The sequence below is a fragment of the Manis javanica genome, chromosome 5 (assembly GCF_040802235.1).
Source record: "Manis javanica isolate MJ-LG chromosome 5, MJ_LKY, whole genome shotgun sequence".
NCBI classification, from domain to species: domain Eukaryota; kingdom Metazoa; phylum Chordata; class Mammalia; order Pholidota; family Manidae; genus Manis; species Manis javanica.
Genome location: NC_133160.1, coordinates 27,248,173 through 27,267,971, shown reverse-complemented (window position 1 = coordinate 27,267,971; position 19,799 = coordinate 27,248,173). Strand labels below are relative to the sequence as shown.

General features: G+C 42.7%; 1 protein-coding gene and 1 long non-coding RNA gene across 7 annotated transcripts in view; one reads left to right on the top strand and one right to left on the bottom strand.

Annotated features, from left to right (window-relative positions):
* The first annotated feature begins 264 nt into the window (after positions 1–264).
* Positions 265–8,619, top strand: LOC140849509 (nuclear envelope pore membrane protein POM 121-like). The gene is made up of 6 exons (XM_073236800.1): positions 265–433; positions 1,974–2,124; positions 6,400–6,492; positions 7,119–7,192; positions 7,659–7,771; positions 7,901–8,619. The coding sequence occupies exons 2-6, from the start codon at positions 2,081–2,083 to the stop codon at positions 8,114–8,116; spliced, it is 540 nt and encodes a 179-aa protein (XP_073092901.1). The 5' UTR covers positions 265–433; positions 1,974–2,080; the 3' UTR covers positions 8,117–8,619.
* Positions 8,620–9,037: 418 nt separating this feature from the next.
* LOC140849517 (uncharacterized) overlaps positions 9,038–19,799 on the bottom strand; it is a 32,368-nt gene continuing 21,606 nt past the window's right edge. For 3 of the 6 annotated variants that reach the window (XR_012131480.1, XR_012131481.1, XR_012131478.1), the window contains 2 exons: positions 17,677–17,821; positions 9,038–10,145 (listed from right to left, as the gene is read on the bottom strand). This is a non-coding gene — a long non-coding RNA (uncharacterized lncRNA). The other 3 variants (XR_012131479.1, XR_012131482.1, XR_012131483.1) reach the window with 3 other exon arrangements.

Sequence of the window (19,799 nt, the reverse complement as noted above, 5' to 3'; positions counted from 1 at the left end):
GAACTAAATGAGAGCATTGGGGGATGGGTGTAGTTGGGTCACTAAAGTGTTTTTTTGTCTTTAATTTATGGGTGGGAGGATATTAAATTTGTGATTGAAGTGCTTTTGGGAGAACTTAGCAAATAATCAGTACACCTGAATAGTTCAAAAGGTCTCGGAGCATTTTTATACTTTTCTTATTAGATTAGGACAGGCCTATAATAAATTTACCTTCCTGAATCTTTGAGATTTGAAGCAATCTTTTCTTGTCTAGCATGAACCTATGTTCCATAGAAAGAGTGTAAGATCTCAGGAATATGAGAGTAGGCTTTAAAGAGAAAGTCGTATCATCTAACTGAGGGTTTGTGATTTGTCACAGGTGCCAAGACAGCAGTGTGAGGTCAGCTTTTACGCCCGTGCTGACCAAAGGAGTCCGTACTCCTTTTGTGCCTAAGTAAGTGAGAATCCATCTGGGTGGGATTTCCTATTTGAAAAAGGTCATTATCAGAGTTATTGTCCTGTAAATTTTCCTCCTTCAAATCAGAGAGGAACATTTTGAGTGACTTGCCACAATAACTACCTTGTCTAATTCCTTTTTCTATTTTTCATTAATATGCATAAAATATGCTAAGGCTAAGAGGGTTTGTAGATACATTGAATAACCAAGTATGTAACAAAAATATCACAAGGTTTGTGCAATGGATAACATGCAACAGTACAAAATTTAAGAAAAATGTTAGATTTCTGCATTTGAGCTTAATTATACTTGAGGAAGAATTGGCTGGGAGAGAAAGAGGCTGCAAATGTTTGTGAAAAGACTTGGGGTAACTTACATCTTGAATTTGGGTCAGCACAATGTCATGGCTGCCAAGAAAGCTTAACATGCTCCTACTCTGTGCTGATAGGAGAACAAAGACGGGGAAGAGGCAGGTCAGTGGTAGTGCTCGAATGCCTTAGTCCCGTGGTCCGTGGAGCACTGTTGGTGGGCTGTGCTGCCCTGCAAGACGAGGCAGACACAGAGCGAAATTCACTGGGAGAGAGGGAAGCAGCTCAAGATGTCACGGGGTGGTGGTGGTGGGCAAGGGGGTTCTAAAGGTACATAAGTACTGGCCCAGAGGAGAAAAACCTGAGGGGCGTAAGGAAGTGAGGGAGGGAAGGACAATGGTCTGCCAAAGTCTGAAGGGCTGTCACAGGAAAGGAGGACAATTGGCCTGGTTTGGCTCCAGATGGGATCCATAGGTGAAGTAGGTGAAGGAGGAAGTATGTTTTCACCCAGTGTAGGAATAAACTGGTCTCTGGTTGACATTCATCAGCCAGAGATAGTGAGCTGTCTGCGCTGTCACAAAGGTTGAATGGCTAGTTCACAGGAAAGATGTTTAGGAAATTTCTGTTTCAGTTTGAATCTTAGAAAAAGTGGTTGGTTCCTCCTAATTTTTTTTGACAGCTTTATTGAGGTACAATGGACATAAAATACTGTGCCTCTTTAAAGTGTACAATCTGATAAATTTTGATATGTATCCTTATCAGAATTATTGTCCTATACATTTTCCTCTTTGAAATCAGAGAGGAACATTTTGAGGAACTTGCCACAATAACTATTTTGTCTAATTTCACACCCGTGAAACCATCAGCACAGTCAAGATAATGAACATCACCACTCCTGCCAGAAGTTTCCCCGTGCCCCTCGGTGAAGCCTTAAAACCTCCCTCTCACCCTGCCCCTGCTGCCAGGCATCCATTGGTCCCCATTCTGTCACTATAGATTTGTGTGCATTTCCCAGACTACACATAAGTAGAATCATATGTTTAATTTTTAAAATACTTAGCTTTCCCTTTCTGACTTTGTGAGACAGGTTTAGCTGAATTAACAGTAAAATTAACATTATCCTTTTTCATTACATTAGAACGATTTTGTGACCATGGGATAAAGCCTTAAAACAATGTTGTTGCCCTTCAGTAGCACATCTGTGTTTTTCCCTTTCATTTCCCTTTTAGGCCTGGGCCTCTGAAGAGTGGCCGCAATGTCCAGAGCTCAGATGGCCGCCTAAATAAGAGATTCCACCCCTACACACGTGGCATCCCTATGTCTGGTCGCAGTCACAATGCCATTCCCAGCGACCACAGCTCGACTGGAGGGATCTCTCAGGTACATTCACCTGGTGGTGTGGAAGAAGTGGGGTCTTTGCATTTATTAGTTGATTATGCAGTGTTTACTAGCCGCCTTCTGTCAGATGCTGAGATCACCTCTAAGGCAACAGCAGTTACCAACCCCTGAATGATCGCTATAGACCAGTGGAACAAACTAGAAAGCCCAGAATGCTTATGTGGAAACCTGAATACAAGACACAGCCATTATTATAGACAGATGGACAAAGGATGAATAATTCAAAAACTGGTACTAATTTGATTAAAAAGGTAGATTGAGTCTGGATTGCATTGGGTCATAAATTAATCCTATAGGCACTGGGAATTTAATGAAAGTTTTTAAAATAAGTGGTTGTAATTCTTTTTAGAAAGGATGTAGTGTAGACTGGAGAACAGATCAAGTTTCGCTACCAGAATGACTTGGGTTCAAATCTTGGCTTTGGCACTTAGTAGCTATAGACTCTTGGGCAGGTAAAAGACTTGAACTCTCTTTTTCTCATCTCTAAAGGACTGTTGTACAGATTGAAGGTAATGTTTGAAAAGCACCCATTACAGTGCTTGTCAGTAAGTGGGCACCCAATATATAGAAGCTTGAAAAAAATAATGCATGTGCTGAGGAGGTTTTTGAGAGGAGAAAGAATTTGACATAAGTTTTCATCTATACAGAAGGCTCTTAGAGTAATATAAATGACATGTTAATGATAAGTGACAAATGTAGGAGATGAAGGCCCCAGCCAGGCAGTTATGGCAATGCAGAGGACAACAGTACGAAGTCTTTATTCTGCACTAGGCCCTCTGCTGAGCACTGTACATACATTTCCTCAATCAGTGATCACAACAGAACTATGAGATACATAGTCATTGCTCCTCCTTACAATTTCACGTCAAATGTCATACATACACAAAAGGAAGGGAAAATATCATAATGAACCTCCATGTAGCTCCAGCAGTTAACTGTTTTGTCAGTCCTGTTCCATCAACACTCCCACCCCAGGTTGGTTTTGCTCTTGTGTTTTAAAGTACAAACATGTTGTTTCACCTGTAGGTACTTCAGTGTATTTTTTTAATTTTTTGAACATTAATAACCACAATACCTTTATTCCTCTGAATAATTATGACTTAATGTTAGTTATTATCACTTCAATTTGCCCTTATTACCCTATCTTATTATAGTTACTTTGAATCAGGGACCAAAAATCAACTCATTGCATTTGGTTCACATGTCTCTTATACTCTCTCTTTTTTTTTTTTTGAGCATTCAAGGTATGTAATTAGTATATGTAATAAAAAATCTGAAGGTAAGACTGTACACTTGTGGAAATAAAGATTCTGACCTACTTCATAAGGTAGTTGTGAGGTAGTACATATAAAGTGTTCAAGAGTTTGCATTGTCCATAGTAAACATTCAAGAAGTGCCACCTATTACTATAATTTTAAATAAGTACAGTCCTTTAATTTCAGGGAACTTAATTCACACTCAGAGCTTCAGACTTAACATTATACAATGCTATGTATAGTGGCCTAACAAGCAGGCAAGGTAACAATAATCTTAAACTTTTTTACAGGTTGTTTTATATTTTTTAGATGTGCCCTTCTTGGCTTTTAATCTAATTATAATGCTTTGAAATTATGCATGTTTTCACGTAGTGTAACTTCAGTCTTGAGCAATAGTTATGTTTAAATTATTATGATGTACTTTTGTATCACAACAAAATTACATTGTCCTCATAGGATTGAATTTCAGTCATAGAGAAAATGAAGAAGGACTCATAATTGTAAATATCTCCACTTTAATCAGCATAATGTACATTATCATTTTATTTAAAAGGTTATTCATTGAAAATCATCAGGTATTTATTGTATAGATGCCTTTAAACTTGGGTTTTAAATATAGGTTTTGTTTTTTCTTATTCTAGAAATGTTCATTAGTTTATCTTAATTTGAATTAATTGGAAATGGCGGTCACCTGGGGGAAAATGCAGACCCAAATGTAGGCTCGTCTCTGGGCTTCTCTTCTCTGTCTTGCCTCCACAGCGTCTCAGTGCTTTAGCAGCTCTTTCCCACTGCCATGCATCCAAACAGATGTGCTCCTCATCTTCTTCAGCATTTGCTGCTTGCCCTCAGCAGGCGGTTGGTCTAGAACACTGTACTAGGCCTTTGCCACATTTTGTTGTAAAGTTCCCATTACCAGTGGGAGCCTGTGGCCTACTGCAAGATGTACACTCACTGACACTGACAGCTTTTGGATATTCTGTTGTGAGTAGTTAGCGGCCCCCTACAGATGTGTGATGTTTGAAAATGTAAGTTCTCAGAAGCAGGTGTCAGGAAGCAGAGACTATATATGAACCTTCTTTACACGATGCCTCATGGGAAGAACGGGCGGTGAATAGTGAACACAGTGCGATCAGCCCAGATGGCAGCCCTCATATTTGGACTGGTAGCACAGCTACTTGACTTACTTTGATTTTTCAGAGGAACTGGTAAACACCCAAATCTAAGCTGTGCAAATTAGAAGTTCTACCTTTGCCATTGTAAATCATTACCAGCATTAAACTGGTACTGATTATGTAAATTAGTACCAGCATCAAACTGGTACTAATTATGTAACAGAGAAAGTGAACAGTCCTCTGACTTCTCTGTGTGTGGCATTGGTGTCTCCATTTGTCTTAAAGGACATACTGTTGTCCAAGGCAGAAATATTTACAATGGCCTTAAATTGTCTAACCTCAAGCTTGCATTTCTAACTTCTTATCCCTTTATATATACCCCATAATTAAGGCAAATCAAAATGGTTCCTAAGAGCACCTAATACTGATACTTCCCTGCTTCCTGACCTTTCCATGTTCTGTTCTCTGTCCAGAATGACTACCCATCCCACTGCAAGCCTATAAAGTTTGTCTGTCTCCAAGTGTTTTTTTTTTTAAGTCAAATCATGAAGGACCATCTCAGATACCACCTTCATCCACTGATTCTTCCAACTGAAGTCCGCACAATCTCTTCTTAGGCTCCCGGCCAGAGACCTTCTTTATCTTTGGTTGCTGTCATCATTTTGTGTCCTGTCCTGTCTCTTTTCCAGATTGTAAATTTCTTGATGATGGAACCACGATACTTATCTTCAGATTCTTTGTAGAGTTTGAAGGTATAGTTTGAATCCTTATGAAGCAGGAACTAGGCAAATAAAAATGGAATTCCAATGCAGAGCTAACTGCCAGAGACATAGACTGTTTTTATGAGTTGCCTTGTTGCATATTCCTTGTCCACTTCTCATTTGACACCTTCATTATATTCATATGGAACTTTGAGACTCCATCTTTACATGGTACGGATATTAATTCATCAGTTTAATGGAAAAGACCTGCCTTTTAATATTGCTTATGGTTTTGTTTTTGTTTTGGGGTGTTTTGGTTTCCTATTTTCTTTATAGTTTATGGAAACATTAGTATGGTTGAAAATTCAAATGGCACAAAGGGTGTATAGTAAAGTCTCTTTCCAATGTGACAATATTTTTATACAGAAAGGTTCCTAGTTTTATGTAACCGCCTGTCAGCTTTCTGTCTTCTCTCTGGTACAGTCTCTCCCTACCCAACCTTATCTAACAGCTTGTCTGTTTTGTTACAGTCCTTTTCTTTGTTACACTTCCAAATGTAAATCTTTTATCACGTCTGTGTTGTATGTGTATGCACAGTCTATGAGGTAGAGAGAAAACACTTTTCCCATAATTGTTGAACTGGATTATCCTGAACGCTGGCGAGTCACGGATGGATGGCTGTATGGATAATTATCATATGACAGTAAATACCATAGATATTGCAAAAGTCACAAGTGTCACAATAGCATATTTTTAAAATTTAATAAAATAAAACTGAAAATTTAATGAAAGCAAGTCCAAACTAGCTTACTGGTTTATTTTCACTGGAAGAGTTTCTGAGTTTCCCTTTATCATGTCCATGGACTAATACGGCATGACCTTGTATGCATCAGAGCTCGCTCTCAGCCGCCACTGAGTATGACGTTCCACTCTCCAGGATATGCAGAAAGGACGCTCATTCCTCCGCCATTTATTAGCATTCCATTACTTTCTCTGACTTTATAACCCATAGTTAATACTGGCAATTGACTCACTTTCCAGAAGCCCCTCTTCACAAAGAAATGTTTTTTAGTCACTTGGACAGGAGACTTTATATACAGTGATGGGTTAGAGCCACAGAATTATGTTGAAGGTCAGCTCCTAAGTTATTACATAGGGTCAGTCACGTGACTTGTGTTTGGCTTTTAGCTCTGTAAGAGAAGAGGTTCCGGTGCCTCACCCCTTCTCCATCCCCAACTCGTGCTACATGAAGACAATAGAGAGGCCAGCAAAGAAAATGAGGTAATCACTGATTTGCTCTGTGGATTAATGAGAGGGGTAGGAAAGGAGGGGAATTCACTTGGCTCTCAGGGCTTTCTGAGACTCCAATTTGGAGAATCAAAGCACTTCACATCCAAAGGGCAGCGACATTGCCGCCCTGAATCGCTCTCGTCTCTTGCAGTCAATCACATACCTACCACACCTGCCTCTGCTTCCCCCTCATCTTCAGCGTGAGGGGCTGGGGTGTAAGGGGAAGGGCCGCATGGGACGGAGTGAGCAGAGTGACTGATGGGGGGTGGGCAGCAGGCTTCACATTCTAGACCCCAGCTGACCCTCTAGGTGCCCGACTAGAAATGCCCCTTTCTTAGAGAGAGAGCTGTGACTACAACTCTCAGACATTTGGCAGGTTGTATGGAAGGTCCTGGAGATTGTTTTGTGCTTGTTTTAAGACAAAGGTGTCTCTGTGGCTTCTCTCAACTGCCTCCCTTCATTTCTTTAGGAATTCTCTTTGATTTATTTTATTTGTTGTCTTGACACACTGAGATCTTAGTCATGGTTGTTCTAGACTTTGGCCAGTTGGTAGTTAGGAGGGTATAAGACATTATACAGCACTTTTCTAAACTTAATTGTGCCTCTTCCTCCTACAGAAAACAGGAGCTTCCTCCTAACTCTGGCTCCTCAGATCCCTTGGGAAGTGAGAAGGGGTCCCAGGGAGAACAGGGTAAGTTGACGAACGCATGGCATGTGTTGGCGGTAGTGTGTATGGAGGGCGCATGGACTACAACCCACCAGAAACATGTACTAAGCCTTGATTTGTGTGGGGCCTGGTAATTACAGAGATAGATGTTCCTCTCCTTCGGGCTTTACAGTCTGGTAAGGGAGAAAGGTGGCTTAGACTCATATAGCATAACCCAGGCCACATGGGGGGTTCAGGGTAAGGTAAGCCTAGGTGGGGTAATCTGTGCAGTCCAGGCAATTTCTGTCCAGTAAGCAACCATGTGCACACATTTGGAGCGATTACCACCTCATGGCTTCTTGACTGTTAGAAATAATCTTGCCAACACCATCCAAGAGCCCAAACCATGGAAGATAGAATCTCAGAGACACCTAGTGAAAGTTCAGTATTAAAAACTAGGCTGGAAAGACAAAGAGAAGAGAAGAAAGTAAGTCTGATATTTTATTTGCAGCTACAACCACATCTGGGAAGGCCAACTCCAGGGATTCTCCACCCAGCAGCTCGCGGCCACGTAGACGCAAATTCCAACTGGTGCCGTCCAGGCGAGGGATCCCACTTATCATGGTATGGGTCTGTCCACCCGCCCCCTGCCCACCCCAGCCTGGCTCCCCTGAGTCCCAGGAATGGAAGGGTCAGTGCAGGTTTCTTTCACTGCCTTCTGACTGGCTCGGCTTCTCCTTTTCCTCTTGGTAGCCTGAAGCTCCCATGCTCGGCTATACCATCACAGTCGAAGAGTATGAGCAAGTTCAGACAGAGTGGCTGAAGACCGTCTTCAAGGATAAGACTGGTAAGGAATACGGGTTAATTTCACACTCCAGAGACGGTTCCCTTTGGTTATATTTTGGTCTTTCTCCTCTGAGAAATCCAGCTCTTGGGTTCTCAGTGGACTCCGAGCACAGTGAGCACTGACATTGAGAGGAAGCATTTCTACACGAGTTTCCCTGAGTCCCTGAGCCTCCCCGTGCCGTGCGAGGCCCCTGGAAAGAATTCTCCCACCAGGGAGGACAAGCCTTTCTTTCTTCCTTCGAAACTGCCTCAAACTCTGAGAGTGCGAACCCTCCTGGCCCTCCACCGTCTAATCTCATCCTGCCTGCTGCGGGGACTGCTGCTTCCTCAGTCTCCCTCCCAGCCCCAAGCACTAACCTGCTGCTGGGGAGCTTGGGGAAGTTGGCAAACTCCCTGGGCCTACCTTCTTTTCCAGGCGAGTGGGACAGCTTTCTGGGGAGCACACAGTGCCATCAGCCTCTGCTTAGGGGAAAGCAGCATGCCAGCCAGTCACTGAAATGGTTGAACCTGCTCTGGCTTAGCACACCTGAGCTGGTGCAGGCCTGACGGCTTCAGAACCCTCTCATCAGGAGGGAATTGTAGGGAAGGGCCTGCCATCCTTAAAGCTGGAGAAGGCCGCCTCGTTTTGGTAGTCAAGAGGGCTGCTGGCTTGCAGCCCATTCCTTAGCTGCTCTCAGCTGTGCTTGGGTTTAGATGATTGGATTTTCTTTAGTGTCCACACATTTAACCCCTGCTAGGCCAAGTTTTATCCCCTGTTGTCTGTCTTATGATCTGTGAAGGGTAGAAATAAAGAGCCTTTCCCTGATTTTGAGCAATGAATACTTTAAGAACCTGTGGTACAGATGAGTCATATTTGCTGACACCTGAATCCCTGGCACATAAGTCTTCTAGAGCACCAATACCATCACATTTGAGATACCAAAATTCACGTTTTCTGTTCTTCCTAGAATCTGCTGCAGTGGCAATGTTGGGGGGGAGGCATTGTGTATTTTCCTCATCCTTGTCCCCACCGTGACAAGCAATTGAAAGGCAGAGACACAGTAGTGAAGCAGAGGAAAAGATTTATTTAAAGTTACTTAGACAAAAAGAGCAGGTGACTCAGAGAGAGAGAGCAGCACCCTGCAAGGTTCAAAAGAGAGAGTTTACAGTGAAAAGGTTACGCACTTAGAAAGTGCGGGCGACCTCAGGGAGAGGAGTGCCCTGAAAGTTTGGGGTTCCCCCTTTTAAGGATTCTTCAGGAATGTGACTAAGGGCTGGGGGTGCAGACCTGTTAGGTGGTCTTTGAATACTTAGAACTAATGTAGCACGAGGAACTTCCTGCTCTGATTTCTCCCTGGGAACCTGGCATTTCTTGGCTGGGAGCGTATCAAGACTGCCTGCCCGGCCCCCAAGGTGGGCTGAGTTATTGTCTGTTTGCTAAAGTGTAAGTTAAGAATCTTCTTAATGTCCTGGGTATTAAAACCCAATCTTATTTTTAAGATGGAATCCTTCCTGCCTGTTACTGTGTTGTTTATGCTGGGCTTTGCTTGTCATTATTAATTGGGCAGATTGCAAACTACTTCATTAGGGAAAAAGAGTATATAGGTAAAGTTAAAAATATAAGCTGGGCCTGTATGATTAACACAATAAAGAGCCCATGGGCTCTGCTGAGGTACCCTCCTTTCTCTGGGGAATATTCAAACATTCCAGGCCAAGCTGCTCCACGGCTTTTCTGAGCTTCCACTAGTTAACTCTGGGTCTCTTTTAATGGGCTTTTTCCTGGCCTTATTCTTTTTCCATCCCACTCACATCTATTTTCCTGCCTAACAGGGTGTGATCCCTTCCCCTCTGAGAAAGAACAGGATCAGAAGCAGGAGAAAGATCTGACCTCACTGGCAGTCACACAAGACCAAGATTTGCAGGTAGGCAGCAGAGCTCAGTGACTAGCCATTTCTGGCAGAACTTTTCCCAAACCACAGGAAAGCCAGGTAAAAATACCTTCCTGGGCCTCCTGCCTCCCAAGGAACTTAGCCTGGGAAGTCCTGTTGAAGCACCCAGTGTTCTGTTGGCCTGGCCCTCCACAGCTTAGGGCTCACAGAGAAGCACTTTCTGGTAGAAGCCATGTGCTGATGAGGTCTTTTTCCATTGGTACAGGATCAAAGCCCTGAGGAGCCTGAGAGAAAACACAGGTGTTTAGAAAACAACATCGACATCGGCAGGAACTAGCCTACGTCCCTTGCCCCTACCACTGACACCTTACCCAGATGGAGACTTTGGCTCCTCCTGGGAAGAGCCTCTGACCTGTTGTATAAAGCAAATTGACTACAGCACATCTCTGGCTTCATCTTGCAGGGAGGGAGGGGCAGCCCTGGAGGCCACTGCCCTCTCCTGGAGAAAGCAGTGCCTCAGGCTTTTTGCAGGAGGGGAGGCAGGATGTGGCAGAGCACAGCCTGATTGATACCTTTGTTTACTTGAACGGTTCCACTGGTGAGGCTGGACAGAATCAAGAAACATCTGGACCACCAGCTGAAAAAAATGGTGGCCATGCGAGGTGAGACAGAGGCTTCCTCCTAAAACCGCATATAATACGAAAATATAACTAATACAACTAATCCTGAAAAAGCAACAGGAAAGAGGACTGCGCCAAACTACAAACACCTGGAGAAAAGAATGAATCTCACAGAACTGGGTAACATACCAAAGCTGTGGCCTGGCAGGACCCAGGCCCTTCCCCCACCCCAGCTCTCAGGCAGGGAGGAAGAGAAATGGAGCAGGGAGGGAGTGGAGGCCTGGGACTGCTGAACACCTAACTCTGGACATCTGCTCTGGGAGCACAAACCTACATTTCATGGTGTTTTCATGCTGCTTTCGTGATTAGGGGGTTGGAAAGCTAAGACAGGCAGAATTCCTGGAGACACTGAGATTCCAGCCACTTGTGGAAAGCAGGGATCCATATCTGGCAGCTCTGGGACAAAAGAAAGGTGGGCAGTCTGAGAGACGTCCTAACAGCAAGAGGGCTGCTAAAGGGTCAAGGATGACACAGAGCTTGCTGCTCAGGAGAAAGGACAGGTAGACAAAATTTTCCAGGGTCGTTCTGATCACCAGGTTGGGAACTTTCACGATCTTCAGGAACTCCAGCTCCCTGGCTGGCTGCACAGCTCCAAGAACCCACAGCTCCGCGATAAGCAGCCTACTGCACCTTTCTCCCGGCCAGCACCACCTGGCTTCCAAACTGACAAACCATACCCTGGCATTAGGCCGACCAGAGGGAAGCCCTGTCTACAGCAACTACAAATGCAAAGCATAGAGGTTATACCTGTGTGCTCGGCCCACTGGTTCTGGCAGTGGAGACAGGCACAGCAGCCAGGAAGCAGGAAACATCTCTTTCCTCCCTGCAGGCATCAATAACACTCCCCTGCAACCCCCGACATTGCTTCAGGGGCTGAGCAGCTACAGAGAGTACAGCTTCTGAGCACTAGAGGGCGCCAAATACAAATATGAAATGCCAAAGGAACCAGGAACCTGGTTCAAAGTAAAATTATGAATATGAATACAACCCCTGAGAAAGATTAAAATGAAATCAACCTCATGAATCTGCCTGAAAGGGATTTCAAAATAAAAATCATTAACATGCTCATGGAGGTACAGAAAAATATTCAAGAACTCAGGGAGGAATTCTGGTTGGAGATCCAATCATTATGGAACACAGTATTAGACATGAAACATACAATGCAAAGTTTTAAGAGCAGATTAGATATGAGTGGGAGGAGACAATAAATGAATTAGAAATTAGAGGAGAGGAATACAAAGAAGCTGAGGCACAGAGAGAAAAAAGGATCTCTAAGAGTAAAAGAATATTGAGAGAACTGTGTGACCAATCCAAACGGAATAATATCTGTATTATAGGGGTTCCAGAAGAACAGAGAGAAAAGTGGATAGAAAGTGTCTTTGAGGAGGTAATTGCTGAAAACTTCCCCAATCTGGGGAAGGAGACAGTCTCTCAGGCCATGGAGGTACACAGATCTCCCAAAACAAGGGACCCAAGAAACACAACAAGAAGACATATTATAATTAAAATGGCAAAGATAAATGGTGAAGACAGAGGATTAAAACCAGCCAAAGAGAGAAAAAAGATCACATACAAAGGAAAACCCATCAGGCTATCACCAGACTTCTCAACAGAAACCTTACTGGCCAGAAGGGAGCGACATGATGTATTTAATGCAATGAAGCAGAAGGGCCTCAAAACAAGAATACTCTACCTGGAAAGATTATCATTTAAATTTGAAGGAGGGATTAAACAATTTCCAGATAGCAAAAGCTGAGAGAATTTACCTCCCATAAACCATCTCTACAGTGTATTTTGGAGGGACTGCTATAGATGGAAGTATTCCTATGGCTAAATAGCTGTCAACAGAGTAAAGAAAATAAAACCAGAGTAAATAAAACCACTGTAAAGAAAGTAGGCCAATTAATTACTAAGTCGATGCAAAATCAAATCAACTACCCCCAAAGATGGTCAACGGATAGACAAAGAGTACAGAATATGATACCTAATATATAAAGAATGCAGGAGGAAGAAAAAGGAGGAAAAAAAAAAAGAACCTTTAGATTGTGTTTGTAATAGCATACTAAGTGATTTAACTTGGACTGTTAAACAGTAAGGAAGTCACCCTTGAACCTTTGGTAACCACAGATCTAAAGCCTACAATGGCAGTAAGCGCATACCTCTTGATAATCACCCTAAATGTAAGTGGTCTGAATGCACCAATCAAAAGACATAGAGTCAATGAATGGATAAAGATACAGGACCTGTCTATATGCTGCCTACAAGAGACTCACTTCAAACCCAAAGACATACACAGATTAAAAGTGAAGGGATGGGAAAAGATATTTCATGCAACTAATAGGGAGAAAAAATCAGGAGTTGCAGTACTTGTATCAGACAAATAGACTTCAAAACAAAGAAAGTAACAAGAGACAAAGAAGGACATTACATAATGATAAAGGGGTCAGTCCAACAAGAGGATATAACCATTATAAATACCTATGCACCAAACACAAGAGTACCTACATATGTGAAACAAATACTAACAGAATTAAAGGGGGAAATAGAATGCAATACAATCACTTTAGGAGACTTCAACACACCATTCACTCCAAAGGACAGATCAACCAGACAGGAAATAAGAGACAGAGGCAGTGAAAAACACATCAGAACAGATGCACCTAACACACATCTACAGAACATCCCATCCAATAGCAGCAGAATACACATTCTTCTCAAATGCACATGGAACATTTTCAAGAATAGATCATATAGTAGGCCACAAAAAGACCCTCAGTAAATTCAAAGAGATTGAAATTGTACCAAACAGCTTCTCAGACCACAAAGGTATGAAACTAGAAATAAATTACACAAAGAAAACAGAAAAGCCCACAAACACATGAAGGCTTAACAGCATGCTCCTAAATAATGAATGGATCGATGACCAAATAAAAACAGAGATCAAGCAATATGTGGAGACAAACGACAACAATAACTCAACACCACAAAAATCTGTGGGATACAGTGAAGACTGTGCTAAGAGGGAAGGATATTGCAATACAGGCTTACCTCAGGAAAGAAGAACAGTCTAAACTCACAATTAATGCAACTAGAAAAAGAAGAAGAAATGAGGCCCAAAGTCAGTAGAAGGAGGGACATAATAAAGATTAGAGCAGAAATAAATAAAATTGAGAAGAATAAAACAATAGAAAGAATCAATGAAAGCAGCAGCTGGTTCTTCAAAAAAATTAACAAAATAGATAAACCCCTCACCAGACTTATCAAGAAAAAAAGAGAGTCTACACACACAAACAGTATCAGAAATAGGAAAGGAAAATCAGTACAGACACCACAGAAATACAAAGAATTATTAGAGAATACTATGAAAAACTATATGCTAACAAACTGGATAACCTAGGAGAAATGGACAACTTTCTAGAACAATACAATCTTCCAAAGCTGACCCAGGAAGAAATAGAAAATCTGAACAGACCAATTACCAGCAACAAAATTCAACTAGCAATCAAAAAACTACCTAAGAACAAAATCCCTGGACCAGATGGCTTCAATGCTGAATTTTATCAAACATTTATTGAAGACCTAATACCTATCCTCCTTAAAGTTTTCCAAAAAAGAAGAGGAGGGGGAATGCTTTCAAACTCATTCTATGAGGCCAACAACACTAATACCAAAACCAAGCAAAGACATCGCACACACAAAAAACACTGGAGACCTATATCCCTGATTAACATACATGCAAAAATGCTCAACAAAATACTACCAAATCAAATTCAAAAATACATCAAAAAGATCATTCTTCATGATCAAGTAGGACTTACTCCAGGAATGCAAGGATGGTACAATATTTGAAAATCCGTCAACATCACCCACCACATCAACAAAAAGAAGGACCAAAACCACATGATCATTTCCATAAATGCAGAAAAAGCATTCAACAAAATTCAACATTCATTCATGATAAAAACTCTCAACAAAATGGGTATAGAGGGCAACTACCTCAACATAATATAGGCCATATATGACAAACCCACAGCCAACATGACACTTCACAACAAGAAGCCGCAAGCTTTTCATTTGAGATTGTGAACAAGGCAAGCACGCCCACTCTCCCCACTTTTATTCAGCATAGCTCCGGAGGTCCTAGCCATGGCAATCTGACAACACAAAGAAATAAAAAGCATCCAGAATGATAGGGAAGAAGTTAAACTGTCACTGCTTGCAGATGACATGATATTGTACGTAGAAAACCTGAAAGAATCCACCCAAAAACTAATAGAATAACTGAATTCAGCAATGTTGCACGATACAAAATTAATAAACAGAAATCTGTTGCATTCCTATATACTAATGATGAACTTGCAGAAACACAAATCAAGAAAATAATCCCATTCACAATTACATTAAAAAAATACCTAGGAATAATCCTAACCAAGGAAGTGAAAGACCTATACCCTGAAAACTACAGGACACTCATGAGAGTCATTAAAGAAGATATCAATAAATGGAAATGCATCCCGTGCTCATGGATAGGAAGAATTAATATTGTCAAAATGGCCATCATGCCTAAAGCAATCTACAGATTCAATGCAATCCCTACCAAAATACCAATGGCATTTTTCAGTGAACTAAAGCAAACAGTTATAAAATTCATATGGAACCACAAAAGACCGTGAATAGCCAAAGCAACCCTAAGAAAGAAGAATAAAGCTGGGGGGGATTATGCTCCCTGACTATAAACTCTACTACAAACCCACAGTTATCAAGACAATTTGGTACTGGCACAAGAAGAAACCCATAGATCAAAAGAACAGACTAGAGAGTCCAGATATAAACCCAAACATATATGGTCAATTAATATTTGATAAAGAAGCCATGGACATACAATGGGGAAATGGCAGCCTCTTCAACAACTGGTGTTGGCAAAACTGGACAGCCACATGTAAGAGAATAAAACTGGATTATTGTCTAACCCCATACACAAAAGTAAATTCAAAATGGACCAAAGACCTGAATGTAAGTCATGAAACCATAAAACTCTTAGAAGAAAACATACCCAAAATGTCTTGAATATAAACATGAGCAACTTTTTCCTGAATGCATCTCCTTGGGCAAGGGAAACAAAAGCAAAAATGAACAAATAGGACTACATCAAACTGACAATCTTCTGTACAGCAAAGGACACCATCAGTAGAACAAAAAGGCATTCTATAGTATGGGAGAATATATTCAGAAATGACATGTCTGACAAGGGGTTAACATCGAAAATATATAAAGAACTCACATGCCTCAACACCCAAAAAGCAAACAACTGATTAAAAAATGGGCAGAAGATCTGAACAGACACTTCTCCAATGAAGAAATTTAGATGGCCAACAGGCATATGAGAAGATGTGCCACACTGCTACTTATCAGGGAAATGCAAATTAAAACCACAGTGAGATAACACCTCACACCAGTTAGGATGGCCAACATCAAAAAGACAAGGAACAACAAATGCTGGTGAAGATGCAGGGGAAGGAGACCCTCCTACGCTGCTGGTGGGAATTTAAATCAGTTCAACCATTGTGGAAAGCAATATGGAGGTTCCTCAAAAAATTAAAAATAGAAATACCATTTGACCCAGGAATTCCACTCCTAGGAATTTACCCAAAGAAACCAAGTTCTCAGATTCAAAAAGACATATGCACCCCTATGTTTACTACAGCACTTTTTATGATAGTCAAGATATGGAAGCATCCTAAGTGTCCATCAGTAGATGAATGGATAAAGATGTGGTACATATACACAATGGAATACTGTTCAGCCATAAGAAGAAAACAAATCCTACCATTTGCAACACCATGGATGGAGGTAGAGGGTATTATGCTCAGTGAAATAAGCCAGGCAGAGAAAGACAAGTAACAAATGATTTCCCTCCTTTGTGGAGAATAACAAGGAAGCGAAACAAAGGAGGAACAAAACAGCAGCAGACTCACAGACTCCAAAAAGGGACTAGCAGTTACCAAAGGGGAGGGATAGGGGAGGGATGTGAGAGGGTGGGTGCGGAGGGAGGGAGAAGGGGATTGAGGGGTATTAGGATTAGTACATGGTGTGGCTGGGGCATCATGGGGAAGACAGTGTAGTACAGTGAAGACAAGTAGTGACTCTGGCATCTTTATTTTTAATTACTTTTTTATTAAGGTATTATTGATATACACTCTTGTGAAGGTTTCACATGAAAAAACAATGTGATTACTACATTTAGCCATATTATCAAGTCCCCACCCATACATACCCCAATGCAGTCACTGTCCATCAGTGCAGCAAGATGCCACACTGTGGCAGTGACTTAAGGTAACCCAGTGGTGTCTATCTCGTGGTGTTCAGCGCCTCTGTGATCCCCTCCCCTTGAATGTGGCAGAAATTCTGACTTGCTTCTAACCAACAGAATATGGGAAAGGTGACAGGATATATGGAATTATGTGTACATGATCACATTATAAGATTGAAGCACACCACATCTTGCTGGAGTTTCCATTTCCCTAGCTAGTTTGAGCCTTGAAATTAGCTATGTTGCTGAGTCCCGTGTGACCAAGAACTGTGGGCAGCTCTAGGAGCTGAAAGCAGTCTCCAGCCAATAGCCAAGAAGAAACAGCAGCCATCAGCCCGCAGCTGCCAGGAACTGAAGTCTTCCAACAACCTGAGTGCACTCAGAAGCGGATCCTTCCCCAGTCAAGTCCCAAATGACACAGTGACTACAGCCTAGTGAGACCCTAAGCAAAGGAGCCAGAGAAGCTGAGCCCAGACTCCTCACCTACTGGAACTGTCATATAATAAATGTGTGTTGGTTCAAGCCACTAAGTTTGTGGGAATATTGTTAGGCAGCAATAGATAATAAATCAGACATATGAAATCATTTGGAAGAAAATATACTGAAATGATGGTAGTGGTTACATGTGGGTATTGGGATTAGGGGTATCCTCCTAAGGAGGATATAGCCTCCAATATGCTTATGATACTTACATAACAATAGAAAGTTTTAAAGGAGTCACCAGGAGAAAAACTACTTGCCACATCTAAACCGCCCACACACCCAGGGTACTGGGTCACCCGCTGCACAGAAGCCACAGAGACTAAACCTCCAGTGCAGCTTTACCTGCAGGAGAGTGAATGTCGTCCTCAAACACCTTCTCCATTTCAGCCAGGTGCAGATGGGTAAACAGCTGGGACTCTTCTTGGAACTCAGACTTCTGGCTAAGAATGACGGATGGTGTCCGGGAGCTAAGAACCTCCTTGCACTCCTGGTGGTGGACATGTAGAACAAATATGACTACAAGAACCAGGGACTGAGAGGGTTGGTTTCCTGAACTGAACATTTTAAAGCACATCTTACTAAAAGAGAGACTCTTTGGGGAAGGTCAGAGCATGTTGTATTATAGAGCGTTGCTTACTGATGCAAACACGTAAGTCTTTATCACTTTTAGACCTGGAAAGACGAAGGAAGATCTAAACTGATTCTCCTTCCTTTGGAGAGTTAACTCCTCTTCCCATTTAACAGAAGTCACAACTGAGGCTCAGCCAGGTTAGTGGACACGGCTAAAGTCCCACCTCACACTTAAAAGGACTCTAATTTATAAGGTGCTTCAGTTCAGTAACTATATTTTTTCAGATCTCCAGTGCTCAGAATTCAAGACCCCAAAGAATCCAGCTTCATCTTCCCAGCCAGGTTGATTTCATCCTGACCAGCCCAGATACCCCTGGGTCAGATCTGATCATCTGTGCACCCACCAAAGCTCACACAGATCCCCCCCCAAGCACCCCCGTCAGGGGCTCTCTGCTTCCTCCTCCTGCTCACCGCCCCGCATCCCCCATGTAGCCTTCCCACCCCTCCAGCCCTCAGCAATGTCTCCACAGCCCCGACACCTGACTTAGCACAATGCTTTAAGTCACTAAAAGCTCAGGTCTTCAAAGGCTGCCTCCCTCAAAAGACTCCAGGGGTGGACGATGGGATAACCACTGAGTGTTGCTCACTCCTCCACCCCAACTCCACCAAAAGAGAAAAGGTGCTCAGCTTCCCATGAACAGTCATTGAATCCCTCATGGTCTATACACACTTGCTGAGCACCAGGCACTGTGGACACAGCAGTGAACAGAGCGGAGCCCTGCCTTCATGGAGCCCAACAGATGAGCTAATTAGTGGTCTCATCATCCATGTGGGCCCCTGGGCTTAGAAATCTCAGCACCATCTGTTTCTCTTCCCTCTTCCCCCTACGCATTCCTACTGCCGCTCCTATTGATTCTGTGATCCATCTCTCATGTCTAAAACCTCCTCTCCCAAATCCCTGCCCTACTCCAAACCCTGGCCTGCTGCTGGGACAAGCATAATGACCTCCCCTAACTGGGACAAGAGTTTGGCCTTCCCTTCCATCCACCTCCCAACACTGGCACCAGCCCTCTTTCTGAAAGGCAAATCTGATTACCCTGGCTCTGACACATTCCAGGGGATCCCTGCACCCCACCTCCTGAGCTAGGCATGCAAAGCCCTTTGCTACACAGCCCTGGCATGTCTTTCCAGTTGCAATGCACACACCATGGCCCATGGACAACAGCTGCTCTCCACCATCCTGGACACAGCAAACATTCCACTTTACTCACGTTGTTCCCCCTAATACAGACCGTCTCCCCCAGAGGTGAACTCCTACCCATTCTTCAAAGTCTAGCTCATATGGCACCTCCTTCAAGGAGCTTTTCCATTAAGTATCAGGTGAGAGTCCTCACTATCACCTGCATGCTCCCAAACTCTTTGTTTCTATCTGCCACACATACATACTTGTGCATGTCTGTCCATACGTGTAGACAGCAAGATGTGATGGGAAACCCATGCTGCTGAGTCCCAGAGCTCTGGGTTAGCATTCTGCCTAGCTCTCAACTTCCTAGCTAATTCATCTTGAGCATATCACATCACTTGTCTGAGCCACAAGTTTGCTCATCTGCAAAACAAAATCCACAGTACCCACCTTGCAGGGTTGTGGTGAGCCCTAGATGACACCCGAACACAGGTGAAGCCCCAGCAAACTGGAGTTGCACCATAAATGACAGCTCCTGGGAAGCTCCCAGCCTCAGAGAGAACTCTCTGAAGGCAATGGCATGTTTATCTTAATTTAATCCTAATTTAATTTATACTAATTATTTCTATATTTGGCAGCCCCAAGCATGTCATAGACACTAGATACTTATCTGGCTGGATGGTAATTTGTACAGCCCACCCCACCATTATCA